Source organism: Rhinatrema bivittatum, chromosome 2 (genome assembly GCF_901001135.1).
Source record: "Rhinatrema bivittatum chromosome 2, aRhiBiv1.1, whole genome shotgun sequence".
Taxonomy (NCBI): domain Eukaryota; kingdom Metazoa; phylum Chordata; class Amphibia; order Gymnophiona; family Rhinatrematidae; genus Rhinatrema; species Rhinatrema bivittatum.
Genome location: NC_042616.1, coordinates 162060861 through 162083341, shown reverse-complemented (window position 1 = coordinate 162083341; position 22481 = coordinate 162060861). Strand labels below are relative to the sequence as shown.

At 43.4% G+C, this 22481-nt stretch overlaps 1 protein-coding gene across 1 annotated transcript in view; it reads left to right on the top strand.

Annotated features, from left to right (window-relative positions):
- The first annotated feature begins 3898 nt into the window (after positions 1-3898).
- Positions 3899-22481, top strand: part of MINDY3 (MINDY lysine 48 deubiquitinase 3) — a 696716-nt gene continuing 678133 nt past the window's right edge. The window contains exon 1 of the mRNA XM_029588822.1: positions 3899-4199. Within this exon, the coding sequence (XP_029444682.1) occupies positions 4106-4199 (94 nt within the window). The 5' untranslated portion in view covers positions 3899-4105. The remainder of the gene's footprint in view (positions 4200-22481) is intronic.

Below are 22481 nucleotides of genomic sequence, written 5' to 3'. Positions count from 1 at the left end.
GGATAAGTAATGGCTTATTCAGGTAGGTGGCGGCAGCCACTGCCACTTACTCGGATAAGTATTTTTTTTTTTGTTGTAATTTCTTTATTTGGAATTTTCAATATAACAACAGCCAAGTAGCAACGCAATATACCAAAACAAATCATTACAAAATATCAGCCATATGCTCATACATAAGCAAAAGTCATAATACAATGCGTATCTGTTACCTAACACAAAACAAGAAACAAAGACTGCAATGTCTCGACATTCTCTAGTTCTCATAAAAGGGAAGAAAGATTATGTCCAGAATTCTGGAGATATGGACACAAAGAGGAAGAAGAAACAGTATAAGGGAAGGAAGAGTAGTAAGATAAGAGTACTACCAGAGAATGGATCAAATGGACTCTTTAGTAAGGTGGGGTCCACAATGTGATAACAATGCATGTAAATTATGGGGTATGTCGATCTAAGGGTTCCCACATCAAATCCCATGCTTTCAGCCTTTTGTGTTTAATAGCCATGGCCCTTTCATATTTACTGTATAAACAGATAGTATTCCACCATAGCGGTTCAGACAGTCTGTCACTGTGTTTCCAGTTGGAAGTAATAATATGTAAAGCTATTCCAATAAGAAAATCATACAGTTTCTTATGTGGGGGTAGTAGCCGAATATCTGGGTGGGTACTCCGTAAAATAACTAACCCATATGTAATTTGAGCGGGCACTGGAAGCAACAGACGGATAGTAATCCAGATTTGGGTCCAAAACTCGCGTACAATAGGGCAGAAAAATAAGAGATGGTCCAAGGTCGCTCCGGGATTTAAGCAGGACCAACAGGCATGAGAGTCTAGGAGACGAGCCCTGTAGAGCTTCCAGGGGGTCCAGAGCGCTCTATGGAGGATAAAAAGGGACGTTTGTTTAACACTGGTGGACAAGGACGTTTGAAATATTGATTGCCAAAGCTTGGACCACAAGTCCGAAGTGATGGTAATCTGGATCTCAGAGGACCATATAGACATGACTGAAGGGCTCCGAATCGGGGTCCGAAACCGTTTAATTATTTTGTATAATCTGGAGGCTAGATGACCCAAGGACCGTAATTCCTCCACTAAGGATAGAAAATAAGGATTTTGAGCCAATCGAATAGGGAAAACTGTTTTTCTTTTAAAGCGTCTCTTAGTTGCAACCATTTATAAAACTGGGTCGCTGGTAGGGAAAAGAGACCTTGTATGGAGGAAAAGGGAAGTAGGTGACCATCCGCAAAAAGGGAGGCAACGGACCATATTCCATGATGTTGCCAAATAGGCCAATTTATCATATGTCCCGCAATGGAGATCTTCGGATTGTTCCAAATGGGAGTACTACTCGGATAAGTATTGACTTATCTGGCTAAATAGCGGTGCCCTGTGCCAGATACCCAGATAAGTACTGACTTATCCGGTTAATTGAATGCAGCTCACCGCCACTTACCAAAATAAGTCATTACTTATCTGTAAAGTGTTCCATTTTTTTATTTTTTTTTAAACCAATTTTAAGTGACAGCACAATAGCACTGGAAACTTAATGCCATCGCTGACCTGGAGTTAAGTTTCCAGCACAAAGAAAATGACAGCCAACCCAATACACTGCTCTGTACTGAGGAATAGTATTATTTAATGCCCTCATTTGCTTGAGATTTCCATATGAGGGTGCTACATAGTAATCCCATTTTGTGTGTGTAAAATTTCTTCTGGCATCGGCATTAAGGTTTACGCTCACAAACAAGCTGAGGTAATATAAACGCGTGCACTGAAATATGCTAATAAACTGTCACGTTAAAAAGGGCACGCAAGAGGAAACTGGGCATTCCTAGCGCATCCTTGGCATCGGGCACACAAGAGATGTGGCTGTGTGCGGGTTAGAGAAACGGATGCTCAATATGAGTGTCCATTTTATCCCATGGCAGCTAATTGACTGGTACAATACACACAGCCTGGAGCATGTATAATTGTGCGTCCAGAAATAGTTTCTTTTTAGGAAAGCCATTATAATTTTGCATGGTGCTGCTTTCTGTGTTTCCTCCTACCAACAGCCCGATACTGTAAAACCGCGGGAGAGCGGACAAACGCCCGCTCTCCCGGCGCACGCACCGGCCCTTTGCCGGTGCGAGCTATCCAGTATGCTCCAGCATGCAAATTAGGCGACGCGGTGCAAACGAGGGAAAGGAGGCGCTAGGGACACTAGCTCGTCCCCAGCGCCTCCTTTTGGCCTGGAACGGCGGCTGTCAGCGGGTTTGACAGCCGACGCTCAATTTTGCCGGTGTCGGTTCTCGAGCCCGCTGACAGCCACAGGCTCGGAAACCGGACGCCGGCAAAATTGAGCGTCCGGTTTTCGGCCCGACAGCCGCGGGCCGAATTCAAATTTTTTTTTTTTTTTTACTTTTTTTTACTTTTGGGGACCTCCGACTTAATATCGCTATGATATTAAGTCAGAGGGTGCACAGAAAAGCAGTTTTTACTGCTTTTCTGTGCACTTTCCTGGCGCCGGAAGAATTAGCGCCGACCTTTGGGTCGGCGCTAATTTCTTAAGAGTAAAACGTGCGGCTTGGCTGCACATTTTGCATATTGGATCCCGCGCGCATACCTAATAGGGCCATCAACATGCATTTGCATGTTGAGGGCGCTATTAGGTGCCGCGGGTGGGCCACGTGTTTTCCTCCCCTTACTGAATAAGGTGTAAGGGAAAACACGCGTCCAGAGCAGGCTGACAGTGCGCTCCGACGGAGCACACTTTACTGTATCGACCTGTTAGTATGGTGGCGATACTAAATAGGAGAAACCACAATAAAGCAGTATTTGTTGTTTTTAAGTTGAGCTAGGGTGACCAACTGTCTGGTTTTTGACCGGACAGCCCGGTTTTGCAGTCTGTTGTACAGTGTCCGGTTACAAGGGTAACCGGATACATTAAAACCCGGTCAGGCAAGGCCAGGGGCCAATCAGTGGTGGCAGCCTGACAGCGCTCCAATCATCTGTCTGTTTTCAGGGCTCAGTGTGACTCTCCTCCTCTCTTATAGCTGTGCCGCACTTGTTGCTACTTTGCACTGTCCTCCTGGGAGTCGCAGAGGAAGAGGAAAGTCAAACCGAGTCCCAAAACCAGGCAGGCATAATCTGCCTAGGAAAAAATTAATGCTCGATTTGAAAGGGAAAAAAAAAGAGGGGGAGGGTGCACGGTGGTGGCCAAAAGGCCACGTCCCCCCATGTCTGGTCCTGCTCCATGGAAATGTTGGCAACCCTAAGTTCAGCCCTTGACAGGCAGTAAGGGGCAGGCATAACATTTCCATATTAAAAAGTGTGCGGCAGGCACAGGGCAGTATTTTTTTTATATCAGGGTAATAATTAATAGCCTCATCTACATGGTATTCACATGTGATGAGCGTTATTAGCTGCGTGCTTGTTTGGACATGCTAATCCCATTACTGCATCAGGAGTTATTATAGCACGTCCAAAACCCGCGTCCAACCACACTCAAGCTGTGAGCTAGGCTGAGCATACCCATGGGCCCCAAAATGAGCATTGGACTGCAGGTAATGGGTGCGATGGTCAGAACCCACCTTTCTGCATCGGCCCCTTTGGGAGCGTTCTTATGCAAAATAGCCCCGAATCCAGGAATAGGCCGTGTTTGTTAGGGAACCCAGAATCCATTCACTTGCTTTCTCCCTAAGTCTTACCTTTAGCCAGCAGATGCATGCCCCCCTACCTCCCAATCCGGACCCTAGTCCGTCACAACAACTATAATTGCGACAATTCGCGCACGCGCGCACACCCCCGCCCCGCAGGTCTTGGCTGCGCACGCGCCCTGTGTCGCCATGATGACCATCCACCAGCTGTTTCGGCTGCTGGTGTTTTTCTTGTCACAGCCTCCTCCTCTCCCCGCAAACTTTTCCGTTTCCGGGCAGCACCTGCGTCTTTAAGCGCCGCTGTGGGCAGGCTTAGAGGCGTGGCAACGGTCGCTTCCCTCAGCTGCAGCCTGTGGGCGGAGCGGGGAGGAGTCGGGCTGTCAGTGAGGAGGGCGCGCGGGGACAACTCTCCACACCTTCCTCCATCCCTCGTGCCTGTGTGCGCCGCTGCAGGTGCAGGGCTCCGTCATGTCCGGCACGAGCCAAGAGCTCGTGGAGCTCGTGTGGGGGAGGAAAACCGGTAAAGGGCTGTGCGAGGCCATCTTCAGTCGCTGGACCCAAGGTATGGCGCTCGGCCCTCGGCAGCGCCCGGGGCTCCGCTCTCCTCCCACCACCTGGAGGTTGGACGCAGGCACCGGCCCTCCGTACCAGCCGGTGCGCCGAGCAGGGGGGGGGGCGAGGAAGTTAAAGGTTTCTGTTTGTAGTGAATTGATCTCGGAGAGTCTGAATGGCCTGTCGGTAAAGGATGCGGCACTTTTCGCCTCACCCGCTTTGCTGCAGATTTATAGTTTTGCAGTTGAGGACTTTGTATGGGTGGTGACTGAGAGGGAGGGAGGAGTGTCTGACGCTGTTTTACGAGCCATGCCAGGCTCGTAAAACACGTTTTCTAAGCTCAGGGGAAGTTTTGTGTTTTGACGATGTGGTTGTGTAAGTTCGGACTTGGTGACTGTCAGCACTGTTAATGTTCCTTCATGGGTCGTTCTTAAACACTTGTATTCATTTTGTGCCCTTAGCTTGATTGATTGAATAAGGATTTCAGCGGGCAAAAAGTGTGCACGCAGATTATCTTCCTCTAAGTCTCTTGGTAAAGCAATGCATTAATTATTATTCTGCAGTATAGGGAGGTGGGATAAAGCTCTGAAGACTGAGCTCCAGGTTTTTTTGATAGCGGACATTTAACTCTTGTGTCAGAGGTGGATATATATATTTTTTAAAGTAAACTCACATTTTTGGAGTTAGAGTTTAGGTTATGTCAATATATAACAATTAGCGTGCCTTCAGACATGATCAAATATGCCATGCAAATGTCACCACTGCCTGATGCTCAGATCCATACCAGTACCTGAGCTCTCCTCTCAGTACTAGGCAGCAGCAAGACACCAGTGGTGGCTTAGAAACTTTTAGGAACTTCTTTCTAAGAACATGTATGATCATTCATGCCTCTTCTTAGCTATACTATGAGCCTTGGTGTGTGATAATTGGCACAGCACAGATAATTGGGACCTACTTTGTACAGTGTATACATTTAGTTCTGGGGGAATTCTGCACCACTGCAGAATAGCAAAGGAGACTGTGGCATGCTGTGAAAGAGCGCGTTCTGCATGTGCCGCGGGGTGCGCTCTGTTTGCGGTAAAGATGGAAGGCCCCCCATGTGCTGCAAACTGAGTGTGCTCCACTCGCAGCGAAGATGGAAGGCCCCTGTGAGTGAGAGTGTGTGTGTGTGTGAGAGGGGGGGAAGGGAGGGAAAGAGAGGGGGGGGGGGGGGGGGGAAGGAAGCTTGAGTGTGTGCGAGAGAGTGAGAGAGCCTGTATGAGTGTATGTGTATTTGAGAGAGGGAGTATGTGTGTGAGAGAGGGAGGGACAGAGGGAGCCTGTGTGAGGGGCAGTACTGAGAACTGGGTCAAACTCTGGGACTGGGAATAGAGGTTGAGCCTAGAGGTGGAGGGGAGAGATACTGGCAGGTGAAGGAGTTGGGGCCTGATAGGGCAGTGGCCAGGGGAATAGAGAGAGCGAGTGGAAGGGACACTCTTACAGTAAATTTCTAGGGAAATTCTGCTCAAAATATTTGAAGTTCTGCATCTTTAAGTAATAACTTTTTTCTGAATTAATTAAAAATGTAATTACTTAAAGACTGTCATGTAAATTTTGTTATTTTGACCAATATAAAGTTAGCAGAATTTTAAATTTTTTTGTGTAGAATTCCCTCAGGAGTATACATTGCACAGAGCACCAGTGTTTGAGACCTTCCAGCCTATGTCCTGTCCCCAGGCAGAGTGAGATGTCAACAGTGTGCACTCTGCACTAGATGTGACTTGTGTTGTGAGTAGCAGCTTTGTCAGGTACATATAGCAGGTAAGGCCTGCACTACACTCATGTTTCCCTTCTCCTGCGCTTATAGATAGGAGCTGGTCCATCATGACAGGTTTATGTCTTCAGCCATTCCCTTTGTTTTAAAATTTGGAAGAGAGATGGTGGTGCTTTCCTAGCTCTGCTTTGGCCATATGAATCCTCTCCATATTCAACCTACATGCTCTGTGGAGATTGGTGTACCACACTTTTTTGTTAATGATAGTGTGCATTGGGCACGAAAGAGTTGGGGAAACATTGGTCTATGGTGCTGTGCCAGAATAGTCTCAGACCTAGCGTTCCTGAGTGCAGAAGCCTGGACTTGGGTCTCCCCAGTCCCGGATGGACCACCACAGCCAAAAAAACCAGGTCTGAGATGATGCTGGTTTAGCACCATACACTAAGTCTAGTGCTAGAAAAGTGAATTTACTTTTATTCCACCTGTGACCCAGCAGTTCAAGTCTTTAAAAAAAAAAAAAAAAAGCACTGGGATACCCCAGTTTAGGGTTCTGCCCTGAGACCCATCCCCCACTCACCTAACAACTACTTCCCACCCATCCACTATTACTCCCACCTGCCTTCCCCTCCTCCCTCAGTAGAGGACACTTTATACCTGTCTGTTTTAGTTTTTTGCACACATACTGAAAATGAAGGTCTATATATAAGGTACACTAGGCTGATCAACACTTTTTTTTACTCACATGTATGCACATTTTTGTGTTGGCTCGCTTTTTAAAATTCATGATGTATTTGGATACCATTAGCTTACTGCATTGGGAGTAAACTCATTTTGAAGTGCATGAGTATAGAAAATGTGTGCTGAAATCTAATGCATATTTTTTGCTTATGTTTTTTTACATCACCCTCTCAATGTCCATTATTCTACTCATAATTGCATCTCTGAGATCCACGACCCAAGCACTTCATTCCCTCTTCTTCCCCTGCTCCCCCTCCAAGTGGCTTACCCCCTCTGACTGCTGTAGTATCACTTTATTCTGAGGGAAAATATATATTAAAATTGAGCACTAGCCAACTCTTTTAGGACCCAGGATAAAAGTTTTTCTTATAATTTCCACTTTTTTTTTCTTCTTGCTCTTGTTTTTCTCATTTGCTCTTGGGTTGTTTTGTTGGTTTGTATTCTCTTTTGTGCTGGTAGATTTTCACTCTTACCTCCTTGTTGAAATGATTGTCCAAGCTTATGGATGGAGACCAGTTGTGGCCATTCACTTTTGTATTTCAGCACTTTTTCATATTTGGATCTATTGATGACCAGAGGTGTTCTTGAAGGCCTACAATTGCAACTCTCTCTCTGTAATCTATTTCTATAAAATTCATACCATCCTGAGCTTTAGGAATATACAATCTCAACATACACTGATTCTAATACATTACTTGAAGGGCATGGAGGAATTTTCTTTGTTCTTACAGCCACCTGTATGAGATGTTTATCAGGCAAAGCTACAATTCTAAAACTGTAGGAGAGTGCAGTAATTGCAAGTTGATTGATATCTTGTATCTTATTGAAAGTGTGTTAACATGGAATATCAATTTCAGTCTTCAATAGTATTCTTCACATCTTTTTCTCTCAGTAACCTATGTTGTATTGTTGCACTTTCTTCTATTTAGAAACATCATCCTGCTTGGGTTCTTTTATATTGTATTCTTCAGTCAGAGAGAGATTTTCTGTTTTGTTTAATTTATATTTAAGGAAGGATGCTGTAGCACATTGGGCCACTCCAAATATCGTCCTGATGTCACCTGAGAAGCTCTTCAGTACTTGGAGGAATTCCCCCTAAATCATGGAGCAGTGTATAGAGACAGAAAAAGCACCAGTGGTGAATTGCTCAGATTAATAATTGAATAACAGCATGCTCAAGTCACATGTGTGATTTTTTTTTTACTCGCTGGTGAGAAATTGTGCATGCGATGCAAAGAGCTCCTGTCTCTCAGAGAACGAGTCCGATCTCTTGAGGCTAGAGTGGCAGAGCTGGAGGAGCTGAGGCAGACAGAGGTATATATATGAGACCTTCAGGGACGTAGTAGCCAAGTCCCAACTTCAGACTGGCAGCCCTGGTGCTGCCTTGGAGGAAGAAGGTCTCATAATCGGAGAGCATCAACCTGGTGCAGCAGGAAAGGATCCTGTAGCAAGGACCTGCTCTCCAGGTGGTGCATTGTCCTTTCGCCCCAAGGATGTGTCTCCAAGGCCTGCTGCCCAGGAGGGAAGGGTTAGGTCGGCCGTCATAGTTGGTGATTCGATTATTAGAAATGTAGCCAGCTGGGTGGCTGGTGGGCGTGAGGATCGCCTGGTAACATGCCTACCTGATGCGAAGGTGGCGGACCTCACGCGTCACCTAGATAGGATTTTAGACAGTGCTGGGGAGGAGCCGGCTGTCGTGGTACATGTGGGCACCAACGACATAGGAAAATGTGGGAGGGAGGTTCTGGAAGCCAAATTTAGGCTCTTAGGTAGAAAGCTTAAATCCAGAACCTCCAGGGTAGCATTCTCTGAAATGCTTCCTGTTCCACGCACAGGTCCCCAGAAGCAGGCAGAGCTCCGGAGTCTCCATGCATGGATGAGACGATGGTGCAAGGAAGAGGGATTCAGTTTTGTAAGAAACTGGGCAAGGGGGGAGTCTCTTCCGAAGGGATGGGCTCCACCTTAACCAGGGTGGAACCAGACTGCTGGCGCTAACCTTTTAAAAAGAGATAGAGCAGCTTTTAAACTAGAACAAAGGGGAAAGCCAACAGTCACTCAGCAGTGCATTTGGAGGGAGGTATCTTTAAAGGATACTAATGATGCATTAGAATTAGGGCATCCCGACCAGTGAGGTTCCAATAATAAGAAATGTAGTCCAAGTGCCTGTAACTAAAAACTCACCTGAGCTAAAAAATTCCAACTTATTCCTATCAATTAAAAAGCTGAATGAAAATACAAACAAAAAAACAAACTTTAAAATGTTTGTATGCTAATGCCAGAAGTCTAAGAAGTAAGATGGGAGAATTAGAATGTATAGCATGAATGATGACATAGACTTAATTGGCATATCAGAGATATGGTGAAAGGAGGATAACCAATGGGACAGTGCCATACCGGGGTACAAATTATATCGCAATGACAGAGAGGAGCACCCGGGAGGCGGTGTGGTGCTTTATGTCCGGGATGGCATAGAGTCCAACAGGATAAACATCCTGCATGAGACTAAATGCACAATCAAATCTTTATGGGTAGAAATCCCTTGTGTATTGGGGAAGCCTATAATGATAGGAGTATACTACCGTCCACCTGGTCAAGATGATTTATTTTATTTTATTTATTTATTTATTTAAAAGTTTTATATACCGACATTCATCAATGATATCACATCGGTTCACAGCGTAACATGAAACTAGTGCCTGTGGCGGCGCTTTACATCGAACATGTTTAACATAATACAATTGAAACATATTGAAACATTATAACTAGGGAGTAAAGGAAAGGTAGGGGAAATAAAAGATTTAAACTAAAATAAAATAACATATTTACAAAAGGGTAAAAGAGGAAACAAGGAGGGGGGAAAGTGACAGAAGAAAAAAGTTAGGTTAATAAATTATTGTAGGCAAAGTTTGCAGATATATACAATATACAATATGTACAATTATGATGATGAGATGGACAGTGAAATGCTAAGAGAAATTAGGAAAGCTAACCAAATTGGTAGTGCAGTAATAATGGGAGATTTCAATTACCCCAATATTTACTGGGTAAATGTATCATCGGGACATGCTGAGAGAGAAAGTTCCTGGATGGAATAAATGGCAGCTTTATGGAGTAATTGGTTGAGGAACAGACAAGAGAGGGAGCCATTTTAGATGTAATTCTCAGCGGAGCACAGGATTTGGTGAGAGATGTAACGGTGGTGGGGCCGCTTGGCAATAGTGATCATAATATGATCAAATTTGAATTAATGGCTGGAAGGGGTATAGTATAGTAAGCAAATCCACGGTTCTCGTGTTAAACTTTCAAAAGAGAAACTTTGATAAAATGAGAAAAATAGAAAATAACTGAAAGGAGCAGCTACAAAGGTAAAAAGTGTTCAAGAGGCATGGTCATTGTTAAATACCATCCTAGAAGCAAGGTCCAGATGTATTCCACCAGCATGGTTAAAAGGGGAGGTGAAAGAAGCTATTTTAGCCAAAAGATCTTATTTCAAAAATTGGAAGAAGGATCCAACAGAAGAAAATAGGATAATGCATAAGCGTTGGCAAGTTAAATGTAAGACATTGATAAGACAGGCTAAGAGAGAATTTGAAAAGAAGTTGGCCATAGAGGCAAAAACTCACAGTAAAAACTTTTTAAATATATCCGAAGCAGAAAACATGTGAGGGAGTCAGTTGGACCATTAGTTGATCGAGGGATTAAAGGGGCAATTAGAGAAGATAAGGCCATTACGGAAAGATTAAATGATTTTTTTGCTTCAGTGTTTACTGAAGAAGATGTTGTGGAGATACCCATATCAGAGAAGGTTTTCATGGGTAATGATTCAGATGGACTGAACCAAATCACAGTGAACCTAAAAGATGTAGTAGGCCTGATTGACAAACTGAAGAGTAGTAAATCACCTGGACTGGATGGTATACACCCCAGGGTTCTGAAGGAACTAGGAAATGAAATTTCAGACCTATTAGTAAAAATTTGTAACATATCATTAAAATCATCCTTTGTACCTGAAGATTGGATGGTGGCTAATGTAACCCAATATTTAAAAAGGGTTCCAGGGGTGATTCGGGAAACTACAGACCATTTCGCCTGACATCAGTGCCAGGGAAAAATAGTGAAAGTGTTCTAAATATCAAAATCACAGAACATATAGAAAGACATGGCTTTACCCAAGGCAAGTCTTGCCTCACAAATCTGCTTCACTTTTTGAAGGAGTTAATAAATGTGGATAAAGGTGAACCGGTAGATGTGGTATAGTTTGGATTTATAGAAGGCGTTTGACAAAGTTCCTCATGAGAGGCTTCTAGGAAAAGTAAAAAGTCATGGGATAGGTGGCGATGTCCTTTCGTGGATTACAAACTGGCTAAAAGACAGGAAACAGAGTTGGATTAAATGGACAATTTTCTCAGTGGAAGGGAGTGGGCAGTGGAGTGCCTCAGGGATCTGTATTGGGATCCGTATTTTTCAATATATTTATAAACGATCTGGAAAGAAATACGACGAGTGAGGTAATCAAATTTTCAGATGATACAAAAATTGTTCAGAGTAGTTAAATCACAAGCAGATTATGATAATTACAGAAAGACTTTCGGAGACTGGGAAAATTGGGCATCCAAATGGCTGTTGAAATTTAATGTGGACAAGTGCAAGGTGATGCATATAGGGAAAAATAACCCATGCTATAGTTAGACAATGTTGGGTTCCATATTAGGAGCTACCACCCAAGAAAGAGATCTGGGCGTCATAGTAGATAACACATTGAAATCATCAGTTAAGTGTGCTGCGGCAGTCAATAAAGCAAACAGAATGTTGGGAATTATTAGAAAGGGAATGGTGGATAAAACGGAAAATGTCCATGGTGAGCCCTCAACTTGAATACTGTGTACAATTCTGGTCGCCGCATCTCAAAAAAGATATAGTTTTGATGGAGAAGGTACAGAGAAGGGCGACCAAAATGATAAAGGGAATGGAACAGCTCCTCTATGAGGAAAGACTAAAGAGGTTAGGACTTTTCAGCTTGGAGCAGATAGGGCTGAGGGGGGGTGGGATATGATAGAGGTGTTAAATCATGAGCGGTCTAGAACGGGTTAATGTGAAACAGTTATTTACTCTTTGGGATAATAGAAAAATTAAGGGGCACTCCGTGAAGTTAGCATGTGGCACATTTAAAACTAATCGGAGAAAGTTCTTTTTCACTCAACGCACAATTAAACTCTGGAATTTGTTGCTAGAGGATGTGGTTAGTGCGGTTGATGTAGCTATGTTTAAAAAAAGGATTGGATAAGTTATTGGAAGAGAAGTCCATTACCTGCTATTAATTAAGTTGACTTAGAAAATAGCCACTGCTATTACTAACCGGTAACATGGAATAGACTTAGTGTTTGGGTACTTGCCAGGTTCTTATGGCCTGGATTGGCCACTGTTGGAAACAGGATGCTCGACTTGATGGATCCTTGGTCTGACCCAGTATGGCATGTTCTATAATGCCATACTGGGTCAAACCATGACTAGTACACAGTTTTTTCTTTAGTTGTTTACAGTGGTGTGTACTAGAATACACTAGTTGGTGTGTGTGGGTTTGTTGTGTGATTGATGTTCTATAATGCACCAGACTATAATATAGAGAGAGTGTGTCAGGACAAAGAGCTTGCCCTCTGCCTCCATCTGCTGGTAGGAAGGACAAACTCGCGGGTCTGGTCTGGTAGGACTCAGGAAAAGAAAAATTAAGTAAGGCCTAATTTCACCATTTCTTATCTTTTGTATGGTGAAAGGAGTAGGAGTGAAGGAATTGCAATTTTTCTGAACTTTTGACTACTACTATTTATAATTTCTAAAGCACTATTAAACATATGCAGTGCTGAACAGATACATGTAAAGAGCCCTGTTAGATTCCTTTTAGTAGAGATCTACCAACTGTGTAGGTAGAAGTGCAGTGCTGGTTAACACCGATAGGTGACACAGTTCTTCTTTCCTCCCTTTTCTTTACTCCTGAATGACGTGAATCCACTCCTGCTGACCTCTGGGTCCTTGGATTACCTGAGTGAGAGACTTCTTTCAAAACTCCTCCTTTCTTCCTGACAGTGACTAAATTCCCTAGGCCTTGGAGAATTTAGTTGCTGTGACAAACAAAACAATCAAAAAGTGATGGAATAGTGGGCAAAACTGCCTCCAAAGCAAAGTCCAATAGAGGAAAATAGTTTCTTTAAAAGAAAAAAAAAGGTTACCTTTCTTTCTCCTAACCCAGACCTTATTCCTAAAGGTCTTAGGGTACTCCCTTCTAAATCAAAAGGGAACAAAATAAGGAACAGAAAACAATTCTACCCTTGTTCCTTAAAGGTCAACTCAAAAATCCACATCCTCTCTAGAAGTTTCTCCTCTTTTTGTAGTAGTAAGGAGGAACCAACACAGCTAAAGATGCATATCATCAAGATATACTAGAGGCAATTGGATAAAGAATAGTCATCTGAATCGAGGTATGACAAGTGGAATTGTGTATACCATCTAAATTTAGTGAAGAATCCTATTCAGCCCTCCACCCCTTCAATTTTTTGAGGGAGCTCCAAAACTACTACTGCAGTTAAGGAATGTGGAAACTAGAACAAATTAAAACATCAGCAAAGAGTCAAATGCTTATTGAAACTGAATTGTGTAATGGATTTCATGAGCAAAGACTTTTTATATTGGCAATTACTTAATTTCTGCAAAGTTTGCTTTGAAACCGCATTCATCATCCAGCGTGATTATTACTGTATGCTCCGCCTCAAGGCCTTGGAGATCATTCTTCTCCCCCTCCCCCCAGGGAATAATGGAACTAGAGGAACCTAAGGACATGTAGGAAGTTTGGATATATTAAGCTTGTGGAATTGATGGTTTGTGGACTCCTCAGTGAAGATCACAGCCCGGGGTTTATATATACATAAGAGAATTTAACTTCAAAATGCTGCTGCACCTAGCAGCCACAATGGGAAGTGGGGATTGCCAGCTAGAGTGAACTTCTGTGGGCATAGTAGATTTAAAAAAAAATCCCAAAAGAATTTCCCGAAAGATTGCTAGTTTGGATCTTTACAGTTTATTTATTTAAAAGTATTTATATACTGTCTTAACAATATAGATTGAACAAAACAGTTTATAATAGTAAAATAAAAATAAAACAGATAAATAACATAACTATAAAAATATTACATGAGTAATTAACTAGCTAACTATTAATAAATAAAGTTGGAGAAAAATACAAACAAAGATATTTAATGTAGCATAGTATACCTTAAAATAAAATTGACTAATATTACTTCTTAATAAAAACAAGAACAGATAGAAGCACAAAGAAACGAAAAATAGTCCTAATCTATTATTAAGAGACATCTTTGTCATTCTCTATTTTAACCTTGATGTTACTGTTTAATGGTCCGTGATTCCAAAAGCTTCTCTGAAGAGGTATGTTTTTAATGATTTCTTAAATTCTTTACTATTTGATATTTGTCGTAATGTATTTGGTAAAGAGTTCCATAGAATAGGACCTGCCACAGAAATAGCTCTTTGTCTTGTTACATTCAGTCTAGCCAGTCGTATTGACGGTATCTCTAAAACATCCATATTTGCAGATCTAAGTTCTCTCGAAGGTTTGTAAATTTGTAAGTTTGTACAAAGCAGATGGAATCAGAATTGTTTAATAACAAATGTATTATAGTTATTATTTTGTACGAAATCCTATATTTGATAGGTAACCAGTGCAAGTTATACAGAATTGGAGAAATGTGTTGTTTTATAGGAGTAGCAGTAAGGATCTGTGCTGCAGCGTTCTGGTTTAACTGTAATGGTTTGATTACTGATTCGGGTAAACCGAGATACAAGCAGTTACAATAGTCTAAACCTGAGAAGATTAGAGATTGAAGTACAGATCTCAAATCTTGGAAAAATAACAATGGTCGCAAACGTTTTAACAGATGTATTTTGTAGAAAGAATTTTTAACAGTTCTTGATATGGTGAGATAAAGACAGATTTGAGTCAACAAAATTCCTGAATTTCACACTAGTTTAACTATTGGAATAGTTTCTTTGACTATAGTGATATATGATGGTGGGGCATTACTTGGATTTTCAATTACGCTAAGAAAAAATATTTTGGGGTTTTTTTTTTTTTTTTGCAAGCCATTTTGTATTGTTTTAATATAGATTTGAACTAAGGAAAGAGTCTCTGACCATGATGATTTATACGGAATGAATATTTGAATATCGTCCGCATATATTTTAAATTGAATATTTAATGCAGATAGGATATGACAAAGTGATATTATATATATATTGAACAGTATTGGGGACAAGGATGATCCTTGTGGAACTCCTGTAGGCTGAGAATAGGGTAGTGAAGAACAGGAACCAATGTTGATTTGACAGGTATGATTTGTAAAGTAACTATTGAACCAATTTAAAACTGTGGATTGTATTCCGATAGATTGGAGTCTGGACAATAATATTTTATGGTCAAGCGTATCAAACATTGCAGAAATATCCAGAAGGACTAAAATAAAGTCCATGTTGGAATCAAAGCTTCTTAGGATTGTATCAAAAGAAGATAAGAGAGTTTCTGTTGAATGGCCTTTTCGGAAACCATGCTGGTTTGGATGTAAGATATCATGATTTGTAAAAAATTCATTTAATTGGTGTAGGACTACTGACTCCAGTGTTTGATAACTAAGTTCAAGAGGCTATGGGTCTAAGATTAGAGAAGTCCATAAAAGATGATGATTTATTTTTTAATATGGGTAATATTGAAGTTTGTTTTAAATAGTCCAGGAACATGCCTGACTCGAAAGATTGATTAATTATCATGCATGTATGGTCCGAGCAAATTTCATCTAAATTTTTAAAGAATGAACCTGAACAGGGATTTAATGGTGAATTGGATATTTTTTGTTTACTTATTATTTTTTGTAAAGACTGTGTCTTTCAACTTTATTCTTCAGTTTCAGTCCTTAGTACCTCATAATACAGTGCTACGTTTAAAAACTCATGGGCCTGATTTGCTGAGCTTTGTTTCCCCATAGAGACATAATAGGAGAAGAATGGTAAATCAAGCCCTTTAACTTTAACAACTCAGGAAGGAAGTCTTATTAAACAGAAGAGTTTTATTTTAGTAACCTCTGGAATCCTATATATGACATTTGTGTTTAGGTGGTGATTCTCAGGCTGCTGCATGCTGTGCATGCAAAGTAACATCATTGTGCATACAGACACATCACTGAATGAGGAGGTAGGGACAATATGCACAGTCTACCATTGAAATAGGCAGCAGTCCTCAGGAATCCCACCCACCACCCTGGGGAGTTGGGTACTCCTTCCGGTTTGTTGCTTTATTTTTTTTACTTGTATTTATCTATGTTATGAGGCTGAAGGGGGACCTTGTGTGGATGTGTGGATTGCGCATGCTGGGCATTCTCAGTGTACTGGTCAAAGCTTCTAGAAACTTTGACAAAAGTTTTCCATGCCAGGCTTCATTGGATGATGTCACCCACATGTGAGGACTAACATCCTGCTGTCCTAGGAAAACACCTGTTACAGGTAAGCAACTACGCTTTCTAAAACTTCTATAAACGGAAAAAAAATGAACTTAAAAAAATTGTTTGCATGAACTTAAGGACTGAGCATCATAGAACTTTCCCCAATGATTAAATATTGAATTTCTGGGCAAATGTCACACACTTGAAGGCTTGCTTGCATGCTCTTTTTTTTTTTTTCCCCTGTGGGCTTTTTTTGCCTTCCAGAAGTCTCAAGAAATTTAGTGCTCTTGGCTAAGGGAATGCAATTTCAGAACTGTGTGAGCAAACTGACTTGTAACCCATTTTGCACTTACTTGCTGTAATTTTGGAAGAAACTGAAATTTGGTTCATAATATTCAAAAACTTGTGTAAAAGTATTATAAATCAGAAGTTCATTGCTTAATAAGTTGTCCATTAAATTGCTAGTACATGCATTTATATTACTAATACCTTGTAGCTCCCCCTTCCTGGTGCAAGCGGTAGTTGGGGGCACATTCAGTACCAGGGCTAAGTCCTGACTCAGTCCTGAAAACCTACCATGGACTCCCTGAAAGGGGCGTTTAGATAGTATGACACAAGAAGACAGTTGACACCGATATGGTGTTCCAAAAATAGGTCTCTACTGAAAATGTGAAATACGGAAAAATTGCAAATTTGTAGTCTTTGCCTGGCAAGTCTAAATACAGGTGAGGAAAAGGAAGGACGGGGGTTTACTGATCCTTGCTGAGTTGCCCTCCTGGGTTTCCCTCACTGTTTTGCTTGGTGTTTAAGGATTCCTATGGCAATTGGTGGGCTCCCTTTCTCCCATGGACCCTGATTGTTTCAATGGTTTAATCTCCTGTATCTCATCTCCTCTCCTCCTTCTGGACACCAGTGGGCTCCTGGTTCTCTGGAAATAGAGTACTGGATTGGGGCTCACACCTTTCCTTTTTCCATATGTCTAGTCACTTTTGGACAGGCACCTGATACTTTTCTTCTCACTGGCTCCCATGGAGATGCTTGTTTGCCATGAACTTAGATCTCAGTTGTCTTCACCCATAGGAAGACAGGCCTAGGATGAGAGGTTTACTCCCTTAGAATAGGGATACTCTCCAACCCACTAGTGAGTATAGGATCAGCGTTACAGAGGGCTAAAAAGTAAAAAAACACATGCCTCAAACCCCCCTGGCAAGGATAATAAATGCTTGGACGATTTTGCCAGAAGGATCTACCAAAATGCTATGCTAACATCTCGCATTTGCCAATTCTACATGGTCCAGTACATGTATGAATGCGTTCAAGCAACAAAGGGAATGTTCACCTCGACTGGAGATGACATCCCTTCTTCTATTTTAGACATGGAAGAATGTTCCCATCATTTGCTGCAGACAGACTATGAGGGGTTTGAAAACTCCTCTCGAGCATCAGCTACAGCAATAGTAGCACGCAGACTGGCTTGGTTAAAGGCCAGTGCTATCTGAGATGACTTACATGAGAAGCTAGCTGATCTTCCCTGTATGGGAGATAACTTGTTCGGTGACCGTTTCCATGATACAGTCTGAAATTGAAGGATCAAGCTCTCGCAGTTCAATCCTTAGCGGCACCAACATCCTCCAAGAGGTACTGTCCGACGGCTCATACACAACCCTTCTCTAGGCGCCCGTATAGGACTTACCAACCCTTTATAATGCAGTCTTATCCTACATATCAAAGACAGCAAACTCGGCCTAATCCTCAACACCAGCAGAGGAGGGGAAAGCCACAATCGCAAAGACAGCAACCGCAACAACAAACAGCAGCCCCAGTAAAGACCGCACAGTCTTTTTAAGGACCAGGCCACCACCACCCTCATCAGCAGCACCCCCAGGAAGAATTACAGCTCGCTTTTCTGCCTGGGAGTCCATAACATTGGATCAGTGTGTGTTAGAAATAGTGAAGAATGGATATCAACTTCAATTTCTCACCAATCCCCACATTCCACATCTAACACACCGACAATCGAAAACTTTACAGTCTCAACTCGCCCAAGAGATCAACCAACCGATATTAAGTTCACTTAGAGAATAGCCACTGCCATTAGCAATGGTAACATGGAATAGACTTAGTTTTTGGGTACTTGCCAGGTTCTTTTGGCCTGGATTGGCCACTGTTGGAAACAGGATGCTGGGCTTGATGGACCCTTGGTCTGACCCAGTATGGCATTTTCTTATGTTCTTATGCTCTACCAGCAGAGGGCGATCTGGTACGTTCCCCGAGCGGACTGGAACAAAGGGTTTTACTCCCCTTACTTTCTAATTCCAAAGAAATTGGGGGGCAACTGACCCATCCTAGACCTCAGAGAATTGAACAAATGGATGGTTCGGGATAAATTCAAAATGGTGTCGCTGAAGTCCATTCTTCCATTATTACAACCCAGGGACTGGATGAGTTCAATAGACCTGAAGGATGCGTATACACATATTGAAATCCACCGATCCTCTTGGCAATACCTATGTTTTCAATATCACAATCATTACCAATACAAAGTTCTTCCCTTTGGTCTATCTGCAGCACCAAGAGTTTTCACCAAATGTATGGTAGTGGTGGTGGCCCATCTTCGACAGCAAGGTCTGACAGTATTTCCATATCTGGACGATTTGGTTGATAGTAGTGTCGGACCCGATTCTATTGAAGAATCATCTTACCATAGCAATCAGTTGCCTCCAGAGCTTGGGGTTGCTCATCAACTACCCAAAATCCACGTTACAACCTACTTAGGTTCTACACTTCATAGGAGCTCGCCTGGACACCATTCACACATGGGCATTCCTTCCGGAAGACAGGAAGATAACAATACATTATCTCCTTCGGTCATTAAAAGAAACACAACACCCAATGGCTCGAAACATTCTAACGGCCTTAGGACATATGGCGGCAGCAAATTTCATGGTGCCAAACACGAAGCTCCACATGAGAGTCTTGCAATGGGGTCTCAAACGACAGTGGAAATAGCATGTACAACCATTACAAAAACGTGTAACTCTGATGGCTCAAATGAAGAAGGATATCGAGTGGTGGCTCCTAGAACACACGTTAAACAAAGGAACCCTATTCAGTCCTCCGCCACACAATGCAGTACTTACAACAGATGCATCTCGGAAAGGATGGGGGGCACATCTGGACTGCTTAGAGATGCAGGGTCTATGGACACTGGCAGAACAAAATCTGCAGATAAATCTACTGGAACTAAGGGCGATATGCAACGCACTGCAGACTTTTCAAACACCTGCAAGTTCGTCGTGTCATGATTTATACCGGCAGCCAAGTGGCCATGTTTTTATATAAACAAGCAAGGCGGGTCCGGTTCATGGTCCCTCTGCAGGGAGGCTCTGCAGGTCTTTCACCATGCACACAGACACTCAATCCATCTTCAAGCGACCTACCTGCCGGGACTAGCAAACACCAGAGCGGACAGGTTAAGTCGCATTTTCCACCCACACGAATGGTCACTCAACCCGGAAGTGACTCAGCAGATTTCCCATCGCTGGGGAACCCCAGCGATAGATCTCTTTGCAATGGAAGCGAACACACAACTTCCACAATTTTGCTTGATTCGACTGAGCTCATCACGACTCGCCCAAGATGCCTTCCTTATACCATGGACGGCAAATCTTCTATATGCCTTCCCACCAATTCCACTCATCACCAGGACACTTCAAAAATGCATATGGGACAACAGCCAGATGATCCTCATTGCCCTAGCCTGGCCCAGACAACCAAGGTACAGTTATCTTACGTCTGTTGATCGAAGATCCAGTCTGTCTTCCAGACTGCCCAGATCTTCTCCTTCAGGACGGCGGAATACTCATCCATCCACTCCATTCCTCCCTCCATCTGACTGCATGGAGATTGAAAGGACACTGACGGCACAGGGAGTTTCCACAGTGGCGCAATCGATTCTTCTAGAATCAAGAAAACCAAGAAAACATCACTCTTACCCTCGGTGGGACTGCGCCCGACCGCGTGGCCCACAGCGCTGCTCAGCCGCCGTCTTCTGCGCAGTCCGAAAGTCCCGCCCTCCATCCAGCAGCTGGGGAACAGCCAATCAACGGAGGCTTCCCCAGCAGCCTATCAGGAAGGGTCCAGAGGCTCTTTAAATTCTTGAGACCCGCGGCGATCCTCCTCTTCACGGCGATCCCCCTCTTCAGTGCGGCGTCCGGCTCGAGGGAGGCCTGCGCGATCGGCGCCACAGACCCATCGGGGTAAGGCCTAAAAAATCACTCTTACCCTCGGTGGGGCTGCGCCCGACCGCGTGGCCCACAGCGCTGCTCAGCCGCCGTCTTCTGCGCAGTCCGAAAGTCCCGCCCTCCATCCAGCAACTGGGGAACAGCCAATCAACGGAGGCTTCCCCAGCAGCCTATCAGGAAGGGCCCAGAGGCTCTTTAAATTCTTCTGACCCTCCGGCGTCGCACGCCGAAGGAGCGCAACAAAGGGGCCCGCCCCTTTGAGCGGCCCCGTTGAGCGGCACCGAGAAACATCTGATTTTATTCCACACTCCCATCAGCTACTTCACACATCACATGACTGCGAGAACAACCTCATAACCCTAACCAGCCACAAAAGAACTAGTCGGCACCAATCCTCCACGAGACACCGACGCCCGCTACAATCAACCCAGGCCTGCGCAAACGGCGCCAACGTCCCACCGGGGTAAGGCCTTTTTCACATATCCTCTAACTTTCGTTCCTTCTTGCATCTTGTCTCTTCGGGGCTCCTTCCATACCCAGACGGAACTGCCATACCCAGACTGAACCGCCCCAAATCAGCGACCTAGCTTCACTGCCACAGGGCAGGTCCTCTCTGCTAATCACGCAACGTAGCTCACCACCTCACGTAATTCAGCAAACCATCCGAAGGCTATAAGGCAACTATTCAGAAAAAGACAGGCGGCTCCTAAACCCCTAGAAGCCCGCGGACCCTCCATTCACTGCAGACCCAACAGCAAGCAAATAAGACCGCACCGATAAGCAGCACAGCGACGCTCGACGCAAGACCAAGATAAGATCTCAATTCCTCGCATATCAAACTCAGCCTAGCCTCACATCCTACTAGCCTCACATCCCCCATACCATCCACAGCTGCTAGTTACTTGGTACCTACAACAAGCTTCCTCACAACCAACAATGCTCAACCGCCCACGCACCTACAAATCCCTCATCCCAATCATGATTTCCCCCACCACACAGTTTCTAGGTCTCACCTTATTCACCATCATCCTATTTAACTCCCAATCGCTTACCAACAAAACACTAATACTCAACGACCTACTACATGACACAACCCCAGACTTTTGCGCCATAACAGAAACATGGCTCAAACCTACTGACATCGCCCTCATTAACCAACTACCAACACAGACCTACGACTTTTTCTCAATCCCAAGACAGAAAAAAAGAGGAGGGGGTATCCTCTTAGCTGCCAAAAAATCCTTGAGTTTCACACACTACCCTATCAACACAGCAACTAAACTAGAACTAGGATTGTTCAAATCAGAATCGCTCCAAATCCTTCTAGTCTATGTCCCACCAGGCCTAATAGAGTCTGACGCCTCTCCTATTCTAGAAATTATAGCTTTGCATCTAAACCTGGACGCCCCTGCCATAATCTTGGGTGACTTCAACTTACATGTTGACAAAGTCCCTCTTTCAACAAACTGTGAAGCTTTCCTCACCGCAATGTCAGCGATGGGTTTCAAACAACAAATCAACAAACCCACTCACAAAGCAGGTCATACGCTGGATCTTCTCTTTACAAACTCCGGTATTTCCCAAACCAAACAACCAGATTGTAAACAAGTCCCTTGGTCAGACCACTCCCTAATCTCCACTAGCTTTACATTGCCACGACCAGACTCCAATCTCAACTCAAGACCGGCGTTCCTCTACAGGAAATCCTGCAACTCGGAACAACTCAGCAAGCTTCTAGCACCAGATCTCTCACACATTGATGTCTCTACGCCCAACTCTGCCCTCCAATCCTGGTCCAAAATAACAAAATCAGCAGCAAACACACTTTGCCTTCTGACAACAAAAACAGACATTAAATGCATCCAAAAGACAACCCTGGTTTAATGATGATCTGCTAAATCTCAAACACCTCCTTCGGCAGAAAGAAAGAAAATGGCGCAAAGCACCTTCACCAGCCTCTCTTTCGGATTACAAACGCACTCTCCATCTTTACAAGAGCACCACACTGAAAACCAAAAGAGACTACTATGCCCTCAAGATTCACCACCTCATATTCGACG